Source organism: Rhinichthys klamathensis, unplaced genomic scaffold (genome assembly GCF_029890125.1).
Source record: "Rhinichthys klamathensis goyatoka isolate OS25496 unplaced genomic scaffold, OSU_Roscu_1.1 h1tg000114l_1, whole genome shotgun sequence".
In the NCBI taxonomy this organism is placed as follows: domain Eukaryota; kingdom Metazoa; phylum Chordata; class Actinopteri; order Cypriniformes; family Leuciscidae; genus Rhinichthys; species Rhinichthys klamathensis.
In genome coordinates this window covers 3,582,535-3,602,475 of record NW_026606651.1, presented here as the reverse complement: position 1 = coordinate 3,602,475, position 19,941 = coordinate 3,582,535, and the positions used below count along the sequence as shown (strand labels likewise).

At 37.4% G+C, this 19,941-nt stretch overlaps 1 protein-coding gene across 1 annotated transcript; it reads right to left on the bottom strand.

Annotated features, from left to right (window-relative positions):
* Window positions 1–288: 288 nt before the first annotated feature.
* lifra (LIF receptor subunit alpha a) lies at window positions 289–15,801 on the bottom strand. Its single transcript, XM_056254821.1, has 17 exons — window positions 15,681–15,801; window positions 14,759–14,901; window positions 12,570–12,723; window positions 11,794–12,066; window positions 11,084–11,213; window positions 10,305–10,438; window positions 10,032–10,177; window positions 9,277–9,430; window positions 8,981–9,045; window positions 8,634–8,853; window positions 7,693–7,875; window positions 6,038–6,139; window positions 4,737–4,886; window positions 4,262–4,399; window positions 3,981–4,077; window positions 3,620–3,686; window positions 289–1,667 (listed from the first exon to the last, which is right to left on the bottom strand). The coding sequence occupies exons 1-17, from the start codon at window positions 15,745–15,747 to the stop codon at window positions 1,080–1,082; spliced, it is 2,811 nt and encodes a 936-aa protein (XP_056110796.1). The 5' UTR covers window positions 15,748–15,801; the 3' UTR covers window positions 289–1,079.
* Window positions 15,802–19,941: the final 4,140 nt, after the last annotated feature.

The window sequence follows — 19,941 nt, the reverse complement described above, 5'->3', positions numbered from 1 at the left end:
AATAGTGTAATATTTCTTATTTTCTTTAATGTTTTAGTTAGTAGTAGTAGTAGTAATAATAATAATTATTATTATTTATTATTCATTTTCAATAAAATGAATACTATTATTAGTCACATTGCTATACAATTACAAAATGTTTGGCCAAATTGTGAAGGCCTACAAACAAGCATAGCAAATCTGGATCTTTTTTTTCTTTAAATCACATTTTAAAAATCGCACTCACGTAAAAAAAAAATCATATTTTGACCCCCCCCCCCAAAAAAACCCCCAATTGTGCAGCCCTAGCCGAGAATATACGTTTTAACAAATGACATTGATTGAGCATCAACCTCTAAACAAAAATACATAAAAACTAACTAGCTGCACCACATCATTAAGCAACACTGAGTGTGTTTACATTCATTTTACACCGATCAAGCCGGCAGTGTAAGATCATGTAAATACTTCAACTGCGTTCCTTAATCAGGGAAATGTCATAAAGGGTTAAAGCAAAACCCGAGATGCACGTTTCCCCATTCTGCTTTTCCTTTTGTTCTGTCAGCTTATTCAATGCGCACATATCGGTTTACATTTACATCGAGACTGGAAAAAAAGTAGCTTGAGGCTACATAATTCTATTTTTTAAATCACCTGAAAATGGTGCAGCCTTTGAGAATGCCAATGGTTTGATCTTTTGAAATGCAAATCAACATGTTTTACCGGTCCTCCTACATTTGACTGCTACAAAACTGTTAAAAGAAGAAGAAGAAAAAAAGAGCAGTGAAATGTTGTGCACAATATAATGCTGTAAGGGTGTAGATTTACAGCGATCGCTCCAAAAACACTGCAGAAAGAGGGACGAACACTGGTATAAACGCCATACTGCGCCGAGCGAGCGGAAGAAGATACGGCCACCTTCAGCTCTTCAGTAGTACTTCACCTCTCTGGCCAGTGACACAAGTCATTGAGAAACAGTAGTGATGTTGATTACATAATTGTGAACAATTTCCAGTAAGGGCACGAAGTCTAAAACGAACTGAAAACATCCCCGTAAACGGCACAAACTAACGTGAAAACATATGTGAAGTAGTGTGTTCTCAGGATTTTCCCGAGAGAAAACTGTGGAACCAGGTGCTGGAAGACTGTGGTTTCTCCTCAGAGGATTCTGGAATAAGGAACTGGGATGATGTGACCGATGTAGGGCTGCCAAGCGAACCACTTAAGTTTTCCGCCTCCGGAGAATCCAGCTGCCAGGAACACTGGGGTTTATAGCCTGTATTCAAGCCGTCGTCTTGGAAGTCGGCCTCAAACTCGCCTTGGGGCTCGTCTGGATCCGCGGCGGACTGCATTTGAGGCCGGTAACCTCCGCCGTCACACACACCCTGTGACGAGCTCGGGCTCTGGATGCCGGTGTAGGTGACTTCAGTCTGTGTGGAGCCCCCGGAGGCGGTCGAGGAACCAGAGGAGTCTGAGAGATGGTTACTGTGGGAGCCGTCACCGACAACCTGGTTGTAATATCTCAGGAGGGCCGGTTCTTCGGAGTCTGTGTCTACCTCGATGTTGTCGCTCTCAAACTCCTCCTCTTCCTCTGGTACCGGGACCAGAGCCTTCTTACTGAAATCCCACTCTGGACTCTCCACAATGTGGACCAGACTGTGGGGAGAGGGCTTCACATCCAGAGGACCCTAAACACAAACAACTGCAATTTCAGGAATCATTCATGTTCATAGCACAAAGTTAATAGCAATAGTGATTCATGCTAGAGCTGGTTAAATTGAGCATCACGATTTTTTGTTTCAAACAGAGATCACCATTCGCTAGGGTTGGAACGGTACATGTATTCGTATTGAACCGAAACGGTACGGGCGTCACGGTTCGGTGCACGAATTTGCACGCAGAATACACGGTACAAATAAAAAAAACCTCTTAAATAGCGATGAATTTCGCTCTATTCGCTTTTGGTGTGACTGTGAACGCAGCAATGGACAGGCTGCGATCAAGATTGCAATGCAGGAGTGTGTGTGTGTGTCTGTGTGCGCGAGAGAGAGAGAGAGAGAGAGAGAGAGAGGCGCGATGAACAGTGTGTGTGTGTGCGAGAGAGAGAGAGGCGCGATCGAACAGTGTGTGTGTGTGTGTGCGTGTGTGTGTGTGTGCGCGCGCGTGCGAGAGAGAGAGGCGCGGTGTGTGTGTGTGTGTGTGTGTGTGTTCGCGCGCGCGAGAAAGAGAGGCGCGGGCGCGAATCGCGCGATGAACAGTGTGTGTGTGTGTGTGCTCGCGCGTGCGAGAGAGAGAGAGAGGCGCGAGCGCGAATCGCGCGATGAACAGTGTGTGTGTGTGTGTGTGTGTGTGTGTGTGTGTGTGTGTGTGTGTGTGTGAGAGAGGCACGGGCGATCGAACAGTGGAAACGTAAAAACATACTCCGTTATTTTTTTCATACAGGACATCATTAAAACTGCAAATTGTTTACTTATATTTGTGTACACTCGCAATAAAACACAACATTGTGCTTTTGTCACACTCTAAACTCTTGTCAAACTGTAACCTACACCTGTTAACAAAAGTTTTTATGGTAGTATTATTTTATACGGAAATCAATTATTTATAATTCAGATGAGAATAAAGTTAGTTAATTAAAATGAAGGAAAACACATATCTTGATCTGAAATAGCAAATTAATTTTAAATTCATTCAGGTACAATTACCAAACATATCTCAAGGTCTTTTCGTCTTTTTAATAATTTAATTAATAAACTAATTATATAAAACTACTGTCAGTGCACTACAAATAAACTGGTTCTATGCCTTTATTAATAAAACTTATTTAAAAAAATACAAGGCTTAAGACATTTATAAAAATGCCTTCTGCATTTTTGCTTTGCTTTTCACTCCCTTGTACCGAAATCGTACCGAACCGTGATGTCTGAACCGAGGTATGAACCGAACCGTGACTTCTGTGTACCGTTCCACCCCTACCATTCGCTCACGATTCTAAACAGACAACTAAACAAAATAACATGTAACTTACTAGAGGTTCTGATAAAATGTTTATTACTGCAGATTAAAATGTTTAATCAATCTGAATCAATGATTAAAAAAAGAACGTTTGGACTGAATGATTCAATGACTCACTCATAAATACTTCAAAAACACCGACTAATCCAATAATGAAACAAGTGAACGCATCTCTTGAATGAATGATTCAATGTCATACATTAAGTTTCCACCTACTGGTGTAATGATGTAATTGATATAGTTGCCAAGTAACTTTCAAAAGGTGATTTGCTCTACTTTGATCGCTGCCATAGACATCAGTGTTTATATCCGAACTATAAACTTTTATCCCAGTACTTCTGTGATAATATGAATATTTGTAACACAGAAATCATGAAACTGTGTGGTTGCAAAGATTGTTTGTGAAGCGGTTTCATACCTATCCTGTACATGATAACTTCACTCTGGCTCCGCGAAACATAGATTTGAATGTTCTGGTGTGATTTTGTCAAAGGTTTAATAGACACTGGCGAATCATTGACATTTAAGAATGAGATTGCGTCTGTGTTTGAATCAAGATCACGATCTTTTAACGATTAATCGTGCAGCTGTAATTCCCGCCAAACACCACTAAAAACTGTTTTACCTGTGTGGACGACCAGTCACCGGCTACTTTAGGTCCAGGAATTTCAGGATAGAAAGCTTTCTTTACCCTGGAATTAAATAAATAACACAAAATCATTAAGAAAACACGTTAATAACTGATTTACATCAGTGTTGTTTTCGTTAAAAACACAACAAAATGACTAAAACCAACTAAAATTCAAATTAATGTTCCAATTAATGTAATCCAAATGCACTGTATTAGTATATTAACATTGCCAAAGTAACACTGACTGATCAGTAAGACTGAAAGAACACCGTCGGTTGTAGCAAACATTACTGTAGGTCAAAATTATTTGATTAAGTGGATTTATGGAACTAAAAACACATGAATAAAGTCATACCACTCTCTCTTCTTGTAGCAGCAGATGCTGATGAGGATGATACAGCAGAACATGGCTGCCAACGGCACAAGGATTCCAACAAACAGCATGTCGGCTGCTGGATGAACAGAGAAAAGGAGAGGTTTAGGAGAGGGACATAATCTTGTGTGTTATCTGCAATATCTGAATGTATTAGTTGTTCTATTTAAGCAGTTAAAATATCCCAACAAATGCTGGCGTTGATACTAAGTAAGGCTACAGATTAATGGCAGAATCTCTGAATGAGCATCATGATGTCTTACTGTCCATCTCCATTTTAATGGCCACAGTCGACCCCGTGTCCTCTCCAGCTGAAGTGTAGGCCTTCACTATGAACTTGTACGAGCTCAGAGGCAAACCCTTCACCCTGTATGAGCGCACCTCGGGGTCAGAGATGTTAGCTAGGAGCACAACCACATGAGACAAGTATAAAAATACATAACAAAAGATAAAAATGTGTTATTTTTGTTATAATACATTATAGACAGACTGTCAGTCCAAATCCAATTTGTGGATAACCAATTAAAATCCGATCAGATTTAGAAGTTTGAACGGCAAAAACATGAAAATCGTTCAGAGCTTTGGATAATGTAATGTAATGTAATATAATTTAATACATGATGAGATAGAAGTTTTAATTTGGAACAAGAGGCAAAATTCATTGTTCACCAATATTAAAGAATTTCTGCTCTTATCAGCAGATGGTTTTTCCACTCACAAATGTGTGAAAGTGCTTACCAACGAGATCCAGACGTGCAGCATTTGCCAGGTAGATGGTGTATCCGCGTATGAAGCCTCGCTGGTGTTCCATCGCGGAGGCTTTCCAAGACAACAGCACATCCGAGCCAGTTTGATTGGCTGATAGTTCACCAACTGACTGTGCAGGAACTACAGAAGATCGAACGAGAGAAGCAAAAAGATATCACACAAGTGAGCAACAATATGTAATGTCATAATAAGTGGGTTATTTTTTATTATCACTTAAGCAAATGGCTCTGTTAACTACATTACATGCTTTATTCTTATGTTTATTTGAAGGTATAGAAATGGTTACTGCATGTACTGTATATTGTGCCATCATTTTTGTTATTAATGTAAATTGACATAGTTAGCACTACTATTGTACATGTGTTCCCTGTATAAGGAAAGTAAAAAAAGTTTAAAAATAAAATATTAACACACAAATAGTCAAAAACAAAGCAATTCTAGACTGTGAGATTATGCATAAATCATTAGTATCATTAGTAGCAGCGATTTAAGACCACATGAAATCAAAATTGCCACAAAGTTTTGTGGCTCTTCATTCACGTCTGTAAGCTTAGAGGGCTTTGATAATGATATGTAAGCATACTTGACTTAATTTTGACTAAATAAAGTTGCAAAAACACATTTAAATACAAGCACGCACAAGGGTGTCTACTAATTTGAGTCCAACAAAATTCTTTCTTAAATGACATGTTCCTTCCACCTAAGCTATGAATATCTGAATTCCTCAGTGCTTTCACTTAAGCGAAATATAGTATTCCCCAAACCTCAATTGTGGTTGGAATTTATTTGCTTTATTCATTGATTTTCATGCATTATACAACCTCACAAGTGATTTTTCCAGTCTCTACTATATGAAAAGAAAGGGGTGGGCTCTTTTATATGTCCCGCCCCACCTTCCTGAAGGTAAACCTGTGCTTGTCAAACCATTGCATGGGTTATTTAAACTAGCGGTTAACCAAAAATGACCAGATGCCAATTTTGCATCAGTAAAAATAGTCAAAAGCCAATTCACACAAACTTCCCATAAAATTGGTGAATTAACGTTTCCAGTAAAGGTGTGAATATGCTATTCACACAAGCATCGGCTGTCTGCGTTTCACATAAATGACATAATGCTGCCATTCACATGCCTGCACAAAAAGTTAAATGATTTGCCAGTATTTTATCAAGTCACAGCGGACTTCTGAGTGGAAAACTGTTGTAGAATTTACGGGCAAAGGCTGTATGTGTGAAAGCTCTTTATGAGCGGTGAAGAGCAATGGTTCTCTTACTCATTTCCTGCGAGTATCCCTGCCATCTCTGCAGCAGCGTAGCAGCGCCGGCTGAGAGGACATACACAGATACGGTGTACCTCACTCCTTCCTCCAGAGAGTCTGAAATCAGCAGAGACTCATCCATCAACCAGGCACATGGAAAAACATTCAGTTGTGGAGTAAACAAAGCATGAAGAAATGATAATTCCAGTAGATTTTCCACTGTGTACTTGGATATGCCCAGGGTTCTCAAGTTTTATCAAAAGCTTGGAGTGAGATCACATGCGGTTAGGGGAGGAGCCCCAATGGAGCCCCGCCCCCGCCCATCCCTGCCCCCCAATTTTACCCATTGTTCATAATTAACCAGCACAAATTGAAATTATAACAATTGGTAAACCTAATAAATGACAGAGCAATTCATCACATCAAATATAGCCTACTCTTTAATGTTATATTTCAAAATTACAAATATACAAAAATTACAAAAATATAACAAATTGCTCCAAACAGTTTGGAAAAACAAATCTTTTTGCATTTTGAATGTGTCGAAATGGTATAATGATTTATTGTGTGGTGGGACATTGTGAACAAATGGACATATTAGAGTATTAAGGTGTTTGTGTGTGTGTGTGTGTGTGTGTGTGTGTGTGTGTGTACACAAATATCTTTTTGCTTTTTCCCTGACATCTTTGAAAAATACAAATGCAATGGCAATGATTAATGTATGTTTTGAAAGGATATAAAATATTACCCGGAGCACTCTGCTTTAATACATGTAGCCTTAATGTAACTAGAAAGAATATTAATACAGTATAATATATAATTTAAAATAAAATGAAGAAATACATTTTCATTCCTTCCCATACCCACTAACATTTCCCTTATAGTTTCAGGTAATGTAAGCTAGCCAAACTGAGCCAAAGCTTCTGGCCTGGTTGCAAAGAAGTTGTAGAGTTTTTGACTGCATCAATAATAATGTATACGATGGGCTATATTAAATGTTCTAACCTAAAAATGTTAGACAAGCTTTCTTCCCTTCTCCATCACGACGCGTGTTTGCGCGATGTTGTTGGTTACCTAACGCACGTACGGTGGCCGAGAATGTTCCGTCAAGTTCTGTGTGTTCGCGCGCGTCTAGAGATACGTGCTGGCGACTGGAAACTTCACTTTGTGTGCCTGCGCCTCGTAAACAACGTTATATATAAAGCTTGCAGGACAACTTGGTTGGCATTGCCTTTTCAGCGTGAGAAATACACGGTGTGGCGTGTGAACTGGTTGAATTGCGTGTGTCTCACGGCCAATGCGTGAGACTTGAGAACCCTGATATGCCATTGCATCAGAAATAACAAAATATTAAACCAACTGGCATGTATGTGAGAATTTTCTAATTTTCACACTAAACCTGTGGTTCACTGCTAGGACAACCGTGTGAAATTGAGAAGAACTGACTTCATATATCCACAAAAATCCCCCAAAACAGCTGTTTCAAAGACATCGAGTCACTGAAGAGAAAAGATCCTACATTATTGAGAGCAGATGGTTTGGTATTTTATTATCTAATGCAATGGAATGTCCAAATACGTTTAGGGATCACTGTATTTACGAAAAGAACAGGAAATTAAAAAGAAAACTTCAATAGATAAGTCACTTGTAGATTCATTTAAAGGACTCACCTGGCTTCACAGTGAAGCTGCTGTCTGATTCTGGAACTTTCTCCCAGTTAACAGGGCACAGGCCACGGCAGCCGGTCGGGACCCACTCCACCACGTACCCTGTGCTGGCGTTGGCATTAGGCTGCCAGGAGAGCTCAAACGTCCCATTTGTGCCAAGCAGCTGAGACACAGACAGCTGGGAATCTACCGGACAAATGACCAAATACAAAACACATCTAGTTTAACACTAGCTTGAAATTACTTTTGGTTTATTATAGCTGTCAATGGATTAAAACATTTAATTGCATTATATAGAAATCAGTGCTGAAGTGCCACTCAGAAAAGCGTAAGTAATTAGAATTAATTTGATAAGGAGGCCTGCACATGACATGCAGGAAAAAAAAAAAGTATATCGTAGCCACGAATTAACAATTAATTCCCACAACTTACTAATAATCGTTCGCACAATAGAATAATTCATTCCCATGAGTTATTAAATCATGGCCAAATTGTAATAATTTGGTCCCTTGTTAAATCAAAACGAGGGAACAGATTAATAAATCCAGGGAACAAATTCTTAATTCGCCACGATATATATATATTTTTGTCCGCATGTCATGAGCTGGGGCTCCGTAATTTAAAATTGTTTTGTTATTTTTATTTAATTTATACATAAATTAGCTATAAAGGCCTTTTGGGGGATATTTTTTCACACAGAAACAGATTTAATGTCAAACTAGCCATGTTAAATGTTTCTCTAAAATATAAAAATAATAATATTAATAAAAATGTGTGTGTAAATATATATATATATACACATATACATACATAATATTAATATATTTACATTTTTAAATATTAATACTTTTATTTGACTAAAGTTTTTTAGAAGGTGTGGTAAAATGATGCACAGAACATTTGAATCATCTGGTATCTGAGGAAAGGTCCCAGGCTCCCTCTACCTGCTCTGTATGCTGGTGTGGTCACAGCGGAAGGCTGAGAGAGACCAGCTGGGTTCTGTGCTGCCACGGCAACGGTGATGTCACTGCTGTTGTTAAGGATGATGGGATAGTTTAATCTCTCAGGAGGAAGAGAAACCGGTGTCCACCCATCTTCCTCTGCTGAGCTCTGAGAAACCTTGTAGCCGACTAATGCACCGTGACTTTTCCTCGCAGACAGCGGCTGAATGGAAAGAGGCAGATGGCGGCATGTTTACGTCTTAGAACAATAACACATTATTCAGTTTTTATGACATAAGCTGCGTTCATATCCTAGATTATGACGAATGTAAAACAATGTTTTTTCCTACTTTCCAGAAAACACGTCCTGTGTCACTGCTGTCCATCCAGAGCCAGACATCAAGAGCATCAGGAACTGAAAATGAACAGACTTTGTTATAGATCTATAGAAACGTAACATACTGTATAATAAACATAAGAATATCAGGAACAATAAACAATTAGGAAATGACACCGTGTTTTAGAGCATGTGCGTGATTAAACATAATATATCTGACCTGTCATGTGGTGACTAAGAAACAGACAAAGTAGACTATATCATTTCAGATTTATTATTTCATTTCTGCAAGTTATTTTAACCACTCACGGTCCATTTTTGTGTGTATGCTGTAGGGGGCGCTCTCATCCCCCCACTTCCAGAAAGCGTGCTTAGAGCCGCAGCGTACAGTCACAGTGTAGTCCACATCTGGCCACAAGCCCTCCAGCATCACAGATGACAAACCTGTGCCACTGTAGTTACGCTATAGACACAGAGAAATATCAGCCCATCGGTTAGAAATCACTAGCCATTTAAAAAAATATATATATAGTCCTACATGATTGGTTAAACTGATTTAAAAAACATCGTTGCCAAGGTGGCTTGAGTAATAGCTTAAAGTGTGCATCAAAAATAAATACAAATGATGCATCAAAAACAGGATTAAAAAGAGAACAGGGAAAACACTGAAGGAAAAGTAACCCAAAATTATCATTTATTTACATTTATTCATTTTAGCTGATTTTTTTATTTTTTTATTCCACTCTCATATCACTTTAAACTTGTGTAGTCTTCTTTTAAACACAATTTTTCAGAAAATATTGAAAAGCATGAATAACGATAACAATATGCACCATAAACATTTCCTGAAGCTTTTTGAGGACAAGCATAATGCATCTTGCATTTTGGTTTTGTCTTGTTTAGTCATAATTTTCTCAACATCTTGACATAAAAGCTGTGTTTTTTTCCTTGAGTGAAAATGAATGTCAGAATTTACATTTTGGAGTAAACTATCCCTTTAACTCCCAAGACCACACAAAAAGCCAGCAGGATTCTGGGAGCTGAAATCTGAGCAGTGAACTTACTGTGCTGGAAAGTTCATGGCCGATGAGCTTCAGCTGGCAAATCATCTCCAGCTTTTTATACGCCGCCACAGGCCAGCTCCACTGCAGTGTGGCGTTCCACGCCTCGACTTCAACCGCTGTCACATTTGCTGGAGCCAACAGATGTACTGGAAGAGAGACAACACCGTCAGAGAAGAGTTCTCACTCGTGAGAATATTAAGACGCAGTCGCTCGGACTCTATTTATAATGTAGATATTCTCGATTAAAAGGAGAACGTATTGAAAATGTGGTACCGCGGTCAGAGAGTTGGGCAGAGTCAGTAAGCCGAACTGTTCCAAGAGGATTTCGAGCCACCAGAGTCCAGTTCTCCTCCCAGACCTTCCAGCTACACAACCAGGTCTTCCCTTCATTAGCCTCCAGACAGTCCCTGCGGACAGAAACATGGCTTATAAAAACTAGACGTTCATTCATTCAGACGCAATAATTACATTAGAACATTAATGGAATTCTTGAATCAGCCGTAATGATATGCAGGACATGCGTTAATAATAATAAATTAATAATACAAAGCTGAAAAAATCAGCATATTAGAATGATTTCTGAAGGATCATGTGACACTGAAGACTGGGGTAATGATGCTGAAAATTCAGCTTTGCACCACAGGAATAAATTACCTTTTAAAATATATTACAATAGAAAACAGTTATTTTAAATTGAAGTTTTTACTGTATTTTTTGATCAAATAAATGCAGCCTTGGTGAGCAGAAGAGACTTACACTTCGACCCTAAAACTTTTGTATGGTAGTGTATGAAACATTTATTAATACAAATAATTATTATCATTATTAAATAATATATATTTATAATTATTCATATGTAATATATATACATCAGACGAGAACTAATGGAATTCCTTGATTAGCAGTAAAAATATACATGACATAAGTATGCTTTTCCATCTCATTTAATGTGGTTTGCTGTTTGGTGATCTTTTTATGTACCAAGGACATTACGGTCCCGAGCGCCAAATGCTATAGTGTGGTCAGTGGTTCTTGTGTAGTGCGTTTCTTGCCTTCCATTAAGGGTGTAGTTAGTGCGGTTGATCTTTCTTCTCAAGTAAGTGTCTCGTCCTTTCTTCCAAGAACATTCTGCGGATGCCAGGTCCCGCGTCTCGCAGACCAACCCCTCATCGCCCGGCGGATCTGCAGCAATTACATACAACATAAGCCACATGCAAGTCACTCTTTAACACTGCATCCAGTGCCAGTCATTATGCTAAAAATGAACACTCAAATCTTCCTGTTTTCTGAAATTGTATGTGCATTTCACAGTCGTGGATATATATATATATATGTTTATTGAGTTTATATATCATAATATTTTGGCAAACCACTTAAGATAAATATCTAGGTGGAAAAAACTACAGCCATGGTCAACCATATAGCCTTTTACATAAAAACTACATATTTTTTTTTTAAAACATTACATTTTTATGTAATTATATGATTTAAAAAAATTAATTAAAGAATCCTGAAAAAAAATTCAGGAAATTATATTTTAAAATATTTTTAATAGAAAACTATTATTTTAAATTGTAAAAGTATTTCAAATTATTAATATTTCAGTATGTTTGATCAAATAACTGGAGCTTTGGTGAGCATAAGAGACTTATTTCAAAAACATTAACCCTAACATAAACTTTTGAATGGTATGCATGTATAATTATAAATATTTAATACGCATTTCTTAATTATTTCTTATATAACAATGAACTATACTCACAGCCTACGAACACCACAGCTCCTGTGAGGGTCAATATTGAGGAACAGCAGACCACGTTTGTGCCCGTGTTGGCAGATGCTGGCTGGTTGGTTACGGTGATGGCGTAAGTTCTTCTGCTCAGACGTGTGGCGCTCATCTTCTGACCCTTGTACATTATTTCTTTGAAATTGTACTTCTCCTTAACAATACAGCAGAAGGTCATATTACTGCCCACAGGAACCACCTTATCCTGGGGATACATGTAAGACTCAGACCTCTCAGGAATATCCGACCCTAGAGACACAAGGATGGGGTGAGGGGGGTAAATGGTTTAAATAACAACTTTACCTTTTCTTTAAAGAAGAAATGTTCTCTAGTGTATCCAAAGAGCAACATCAAAACAGAAAATGTCCTTTTATAGCTTTCAAAACAGCTCCAAGCGCAGAAACAAAACTATCTGGTACAAAATTAGATCACTGCCATTATAATCAACAGATGTGTCTGTCTACATTTAAAAAGGCCAGTTCCTAAATTTGTCACACTGCAAGGCTACTACAGCAAATTTATTTTCCATTTCTGTCTGAAATAAAACATCTTTCGATGATAAATAACATATTTGTGAAATACTTAACACATAAAACTTGAAATAACTTTTGACTATCACAATAGAGCCACTGAATTAAATGACTTTGAATGCTGAAATAAGTTCTCAAAACAAAGCCCACGTTTGTTTGTGGGCTGATTTTGAGGAAGGTTTGCAGATGCCCAGGCCGAGCAGGACCGTTTTTTCTCAGTACCTGGAATGGTCTGAAGGGGGCTCCACTGGCTGACCGACTGCTGGTTTCGAGCTCTGATTTGCACTGAATGAGAAGTGCACTCCAAGGGTGACGGTGAGCACCAGGTCCAGACACGCTGTCCTGTCACAGGATCTGCTTTAACCGCCACCGTCTCCTACACATTAAAACAATGTAAATCACTGCATCTGCCAAATGTATTCATGTAAATTTTCTCTCAAATTTGATCAGTTCATGCATTTCCTGAGAATCGAACGGATGATCTAGGTGTTGAAAGCACCATTCTCTACATTATGAAAGTGATAAAAGCAGTTTTGACCCTTTTGATCTTAAAAAAAGTCAGCATTCACAAACCGACACACTTTCATAATGTGATTCCGGGTGAAACCACATTATAGTGATGTTGAACCATCTGCATTTGACTGGATGGTAAAAGTCAGAATAGAGTGTAACAGTCAGGTTCTGGAAGTAAAAACCCCATTCATTTTTTCCATAGGGGAATTTATTTTTAACAATAACTTATAAACCTTTAAAAGACAGACCTACTATGAGCTCCGAGGTTGTTAATTGGTATAAGATTTTCTTAAAAGCCGTCAGCCCACATTTCAACTTTTTTAAAGAATCGTGCTTAACAGCAGAATGGTAAAAACATTACCCATAATTCTACAAAAAAAAAAATCTCCAATCAATCTAAGAATCGTGACAACTAAGAAAATTTCACCAAAAGAAGTCTTTAGCTCCCTTGAAGCACAGCAAATGATGTAATAGACTTAAACTACTTAAATAATTGTACATTTATTTTGTAATAAACTTAAAATAAATATATTTTACCCAAGATATACAATTTGTTATATAGTATATAAGTAACTTAATTTAATAGTTTTATAATGCCCAATTTTAAATTTGATTGTCATTCTCAATGCTTCATGAAACTGTAGTTCTTTCCCTCATTAAAGCCGGTAAGTACACAGTCTTGTACCTTTTTGTCTGATATTCAAATACTTTTTTGCTTCGAATCAAAGTTTGTAATGTTGTGGTTCACCATGAAGCTGGTTGGTTTGGTTCATGCCATTGCTTGTAACTCTTAAACAAAGTCTTTTTTGAAATCCTTATAGTAAAAACGAATGGAAAAATACTTCCAAAAACTAAGGCCGCTGTAAAAGTGGGAGGGCACTAATGAGTTTTCAGTGGATTGTAAGTGATCTACTCCATTCAACTTTTGACAGGGACGTGTATGCTAAAGGGCAAATTCACTTTCCAAAGCAGCTCAAAATATTCCATAATGCTTTTAAAAAAAAAATTTATTTGCTATTATCACTGAAAACTGTATGGCTATAAGTTCCTGTGTTAATTATCAGCAATATATTAAGAAAGGCTGCATTACCTACAACAACAGCTTTTTGGCTATTGGTTCACATAATTTCCTTCCAGCCCAATTTTTTTTTTTAATCATCAGCCCAAAATAGAAAAATGGTTTAAAAGCAAAGGAAGGTTTTTTTTATGACAGATTTGGAAAAACGTGCACTGATGAATTGCACTCAATAAGACCAAGAACTCAAACTATGAAATAAATTCAGATTTCATGTTGACATGAATATTCTAAGGCATTTACATCAGAATTATTGACAGGGTCTGTGGCATACCATCGATTACCACAGGAAGCCATTCAGACTCATCCCTCAGTTAAAAAGGATCAGTAATGCAATTACAATGAAAGGCCAGCAGATATTGTTTTCTGTGGTAATCAACATTGTGCCGATAGAGTTGCATTTAGCCTTGATTATTGCTTTATGGGTGCAGAATGTAATAATCAATCCAAATAAGCAAAAAATATTTTGCGATATAGACAGACTAACATTAGCCAATAAATTCCAAAACAAGTTAGACATGAATGTAATCGCTATAATAACATGTACCTCTTAAAGTCACAGTCGGTGACTCATAGGAGATGGGAAAACATTGAGCGGAGAAACTGGTTTGAGTGTATTTGCATTTAATCTCTTGTTATTGAAATGAAGGTGGAACCGCATTTTGTCATAAAGACCTGGATGTTACACAAAAGACATGATGTTCCAGTAATGATTCCCAGTGCTTAATGGCTCACACCCAAATGCATGCATCAACCCTAAATAGCTAAAACACAGATTAACAGTCGACGTGACATCCAACGGCCGAGATGTAAGAGCGCTTACATTTAGCACCACATTCATGAGCTCGGTGTGGAAAATCTCGATGTCAAAAAGAGATGAGTCACTTTGCCATGACAAAGAAAGGGTCTGTGCAGGTAAATCAGGCTGTAGTGTTAAACCGTGGGGCACAGGAAGTCCACTCAGACCTGTACAATAACACACAGAGAGAAGAAGAAATGACTTGGGCATTCATTTCAGTTGGTAAATCATAGTAAACCTGTAATGAATTAAACCATCTATACACTGTTCTCTTAGTCATAGATTATAGAAAAATTGCTCAATCAAGTTTCCACATTGATGATAAGACATGTTTCTTGAGCAGCATATCAGCATATTAGAATGATTACTTAAGGATCATGTGACTGAAAAAAGCGGGAGTAATGAAGTTTTGCTACACAGGAATAAATTACACTTAGAAGATACTCAAATAGAAAACAGTTTTTGGTAACACTATTTTACAGTGTCCTTGTTACATATGTTACATGTACTTACCATAGTAAAAACAGTAAATTATGCATAATTACATGCAACTAACCCTCAACCAAACCCTAATCCTACCCTAACCCTATAATAAGTACATGTAGTTGCTTAATATTACTCAGTACTTATATAATTGCACTGTAACAATGACAAAATAAAGTGTAACCCAGTTTTTTGAAGCTGTAAAAACATGTCACAATATTGCTCTTTTTCAGAGAATTTTGAATAAGATATCATGACATTATATTACAGTCCTCAGAATTTTGAATGGAATAAAATGTATTGATGCATTTTATTGTAGTGTCAAAATCACACTAACACTAAATTTAACCAGGGTTACGACATGTTTTGTTGATGTCATGTAATCCGAGTTAAACCTGGGGTGTCCAGTTTTAATTCTCTAACATGTCCTGATCAATCTGGCTAGGAATTTGATGACACTCACCATTCTGCCCTCGAGAGCGTAAGACGGCGAGGCTCAGCAACAGAGCCAGAATCACCCAGCCCTGCATACTGACCGAACCAGCAATGCTTTACCGCTTACAGAAAGAGCTGAACACAATCGAGACCTGTCCTGGAGAACTGAACCTACAACAAAACACACACAAAAAAAATCAGTTTTACAGGACATAAATCAGAGGATTAAACATAATAACAGAATACAGAATAACAGCTTGCAATTGTGATACTGAAAAACCAACAGAAAAAAATAGGAAATCATACTGCATTAAGATAATGAAGTCCAAAAGACTGTTATTAGGTCTATATAATTTGATCAACAACAGTATAAGAATGATGTGTCTCTTTTATAACAAGCACTCTTGAGTCTTGACAATTTGTGAATGTATCACCTTTCAATTTCTATTGCAGGAGACCTCCAAATCCAAAACTAAATTTGTAGCCTTTAAAATAGCACAACCAGGGTACTTTAATAAAGAAAATAAACATACCACAATTTAACTGTTTTCTTTACACACACACACACACACACACACACACACACACACACACACACACACACACACACACACACACACACACACACACAAGTACAGAAGGCTGGAAATACAAGACCCCTTAACATGGGGACACACACACATTACAGATTACACCAGTATACCAATTCTGGTTAGTACACACATATATAATAGCATTTGGAATCATTTTTATACATGGTTTCTCTTTTCAATATTCCTTTATAAAAAAAAAAAAGATGCATCATTGCTACTTGGATTAAATAAACATACAACAAAGCATTTACAATATGAAACCAAAAAGAGTAATTGCATAATCACCATATTTATCAACAATATTATAACATATTCTTCTGTATTAAATTTAGATTATTTTTTCCTTATCCTATAGAATAGTTTTACCCTAATATAATTATACAGCTTAATGCAATTTAACCCTTTACCTGTCACCCCTTTTGATAATTTACATTAAAATGCACTATACAAACTTAAATGGTTGTAATTCAAGAACGCTTTGGAATATAGACCTAAGTTTGGTCTTGTTTTAAAGAAAACAATCAGCAGATTATTACTAAAGTGAAAGCACTTCAAAAAAATTAAAGTATGAAAAAGTTATGGAAGTTATAATTTACAGTAAATCAAATATACTTTATTAATATTTTTTTTTAATATAAAATAAATATTTTACAAAATATTTTTTACTATAAAATTACAATAAAATGAAAGCTATATATCTAACCAAGTTGTGTTCCAAATTTAAAGTTGATATCACAAAAATTGAAGTTCCCATGAGATTTTGTTTAGGCGTTATACCAAAAATAGCCACCGGGTGCCATTGAATTTAATTGTATGCATTCTGCCATAACAAATTAATAAATTTCTATCCAAATATCACTTCTGTCACTAAATATGGAACCTTGAGACTCAGACCTTTCTGACAATATGTGTTTTGTCAAGATTAGAAAAGGTTTTGATAATAAATTATGAAAGATGATGCCCAAAAGGGGAGGGGCCTAATAAAAAATACCGTTTCTATGGTAACGCAACGTCCAATTTCAAAACGGTTTTCACAGGATGAATTCTGAGTTCGTAAGCTTTCAAATGATACCTAATTTATGATAACTACTAAAATATGTGATATAATAAAAAAAAAAAAATATATATATATATATATATATATATAATATATATTATACTTTTTAGAGGACTTCTTACTTTACTTTTTAAAATATAATTTTATCTTTTTTTATTGACAAATACTAGATTATGTTTTATTATGAACTTTAAGCACTAAAAACCAAAGTTCCAATTATTAAAAGTGTGTGCGTCGACTTTTTCAGAAACTCCTGTAATGACGTCGATTTTTTTTGAGGCGCACTCTTGTCATAAATTCATATATTACTGTTCATTCATAATTTGTAAGAAAAAAAACAGCGCTAAAATATCTATTTAGGAGTCTTAGACCTTTCCAACGATATATAGTTTGTCATGACTAGATTAGGATTTAATAGTAATATAGTGAAGTAAATTTAGGTTGCCCGTATACGGGCAGGTGACAGTTAAAGGGTCACTTCACCCATTTGCATTAAGGTTTGTATTGTTAGAAACCCAGTCATATATTATAATGATGGTGGAATTTTGCTTGTTTTTTTTCTGAGATGGGAGAAAAAAGGATTTAAGTGTTTTACTTCCGTCCTATCGTGACGTAAATATCGTCATTTTGCGTCACGATAGGACGGAAGATAAATTTCATTGCATATTAAGAAAACTACAGCCTTATGCTCATTATTATTCAAGGGCGTGGGACCCACTCACCCCACCGGCCTATTACAGATCAGTGGGTGGGACTAAACCTGAAGAAACTAAACTATTAATCCGCCATCTTGCTTGGAAGACAGCAAGCTAAGCTAACAAGCGCTCAAGGAGTTAGATTTACCATAATGCCTGAATTTACGACACACGATATGGAAGACGAGGATTTTGAAAATCTTTTGCTCGAAACTGATGTTCGTGGCTATTTATACGAGCCACAATATAGCGAAGAGCAGCTGAGGCTGATGGAGGAACAAGAGGCGGCGGCGTCGGCTGCGGCAGCGGCCGCCGCAGGAGACCAGCCCGGCGCAGACGAGAAGCCCGGACTGGCTCGAGCTGGGCGGACTGCTGGTGCCTACATGTCGTGCTCTCGGCTCTCGCTGTGCGCTACGGACACAGATAGAGTCCGTCTGCTGCAGAGAATTTCAACGATCGCAATATCACCTGGTTGAAACCTCTGAATCAGACGAGCACACGGACGTTTGTGTTGTGATCCATCCAAGTTTCGCACCGCATATGTTCTGACTGAACATCCAGGTAACTTTATCATCATCATGCAATAATTCACCATATAGAAAGAAATACAAACGAGGAGTAATTCACTAATGAGTTTGCCAATGTAACGGGGTTCGTTGTTGTGGGAAGAATGAGGCGGGAACCGGCAAACATTTAAACATTTTAATAGTAAAATAAACAAATACAAAACAAAAATATAAGCGAGCAGCCCCTCACTGCTGGCCACACACAACAGAAACAAAACACAACATAAAATCAGGCCTGTTCCTCTCTCGATCTGCCCTGTCGTCGCTCCTCGTTTTATGCGTCCGCTCCTCGGTGAGAGACGCGAGAGAGACCGGTGCGTCTCACAGCTGTCGTTCATTATCACTCGCGCCACCGGCCTCGCGCTGTCCTATCACATCCCTCGCCCTCGTCCTGCTCGCCACAGCCAACTAACTAGAAATTTTGTGTGAAATGAATTTCTAACTCTGGTGGCAGCTAACGTTAGCCTTGTAGACGGAAAAGTGATTTCTCTGATGTTTGCGCTGTTCTGGATTAGTGGGAGTGGCTTGCGGAGCTGTGCAATGTGGTGCATTGTGGGAGTTGTTGTCTTGCATACAAATGCGCACTAAAGTTATTTTCTGTCTTTTCTCGGTCAAGAGGGCATCAAATTCAAAATTTCTTTTACATTTCGACTACATATATGACCCACTTTCAATAAAGATTAATGTTGAAATGGGTGAAGTGACCCTTTAAGGGGTTAAATCAGAATTAATCACACTATTCAATGTTTTGTCTTAAAGCAATATACAAATCTATTACTACATCTATTTATTCCCCGAAAATCCAGAATTTCCAGTCCTCGCCTGCTTTTATCATAAATCTTCAACAAACTGAGATTTAGGAATGCAAAAATCAGATTAAACAAGCCCTCTCTTGTGTAGACACAACATGTTCAGTTGTCTTTAATGGCATTCACACAGCCGTTCATTTGATAAGATGTCTGATCAATCAGATTTTGAGGACTGAGAGCGAGAAAACGTGGCACAATATCGGTACGCATCATGAGCATCTTATCAGTGCTGGACATTCCCAAGTGAATTCACGAGGGAGTAAATACAAAATGCATCAGAATCCTTCCTACGAAAGATTAAATTAGCACAATGCTGCACCTCCTACTTCACTCCTACCTCACTTAAATTAAAGAAACTTATGGATCAAAGCCGTAAAAAGAAAAACACATGAATACAGAAACTAAATAACTAGATGTTTACAGTGAATGCTAGACGTTGTGGTTGGCAGGGCACTGTTGTGCAATCAAGGTCAAAGGGTCTTCTGAGCAGCTTTTAGCACATTTCAATGTGGATTCAAGGTAGTTACAATACTTACTGGTCTAAATAAAGCAAGTTTGACGAATCATTT

What these genes read in the sequence shown, in the direction of transcription:
- lifra (XM_056254821.1), bottom strand. Translation starts at nt 15,747, where the DNA reads ATGCAGGGCTGGGTGATTCTGGCTCTGTTGCTGAGCCTCGCCGTCTTA. An exon ending in TCATGAATGTGGTGCTAAAT is followed by an intron (nt 12,724 to 14,758) that starts GTAAGCGCTCTT and finishes TTTAATGTGTAG; the next exon opens with GAGACGGTGGCGGTTAAAGC. An exon ending in CAGGACGTGTTTTCTGGAAA is followed by an intron (nt 8,854 to 8,980) that starts GTAGGAAAAAAC and finishes CTTTCCATTCAG; the next exon opens with CCGCTGTCTGCGAGGAAAAG.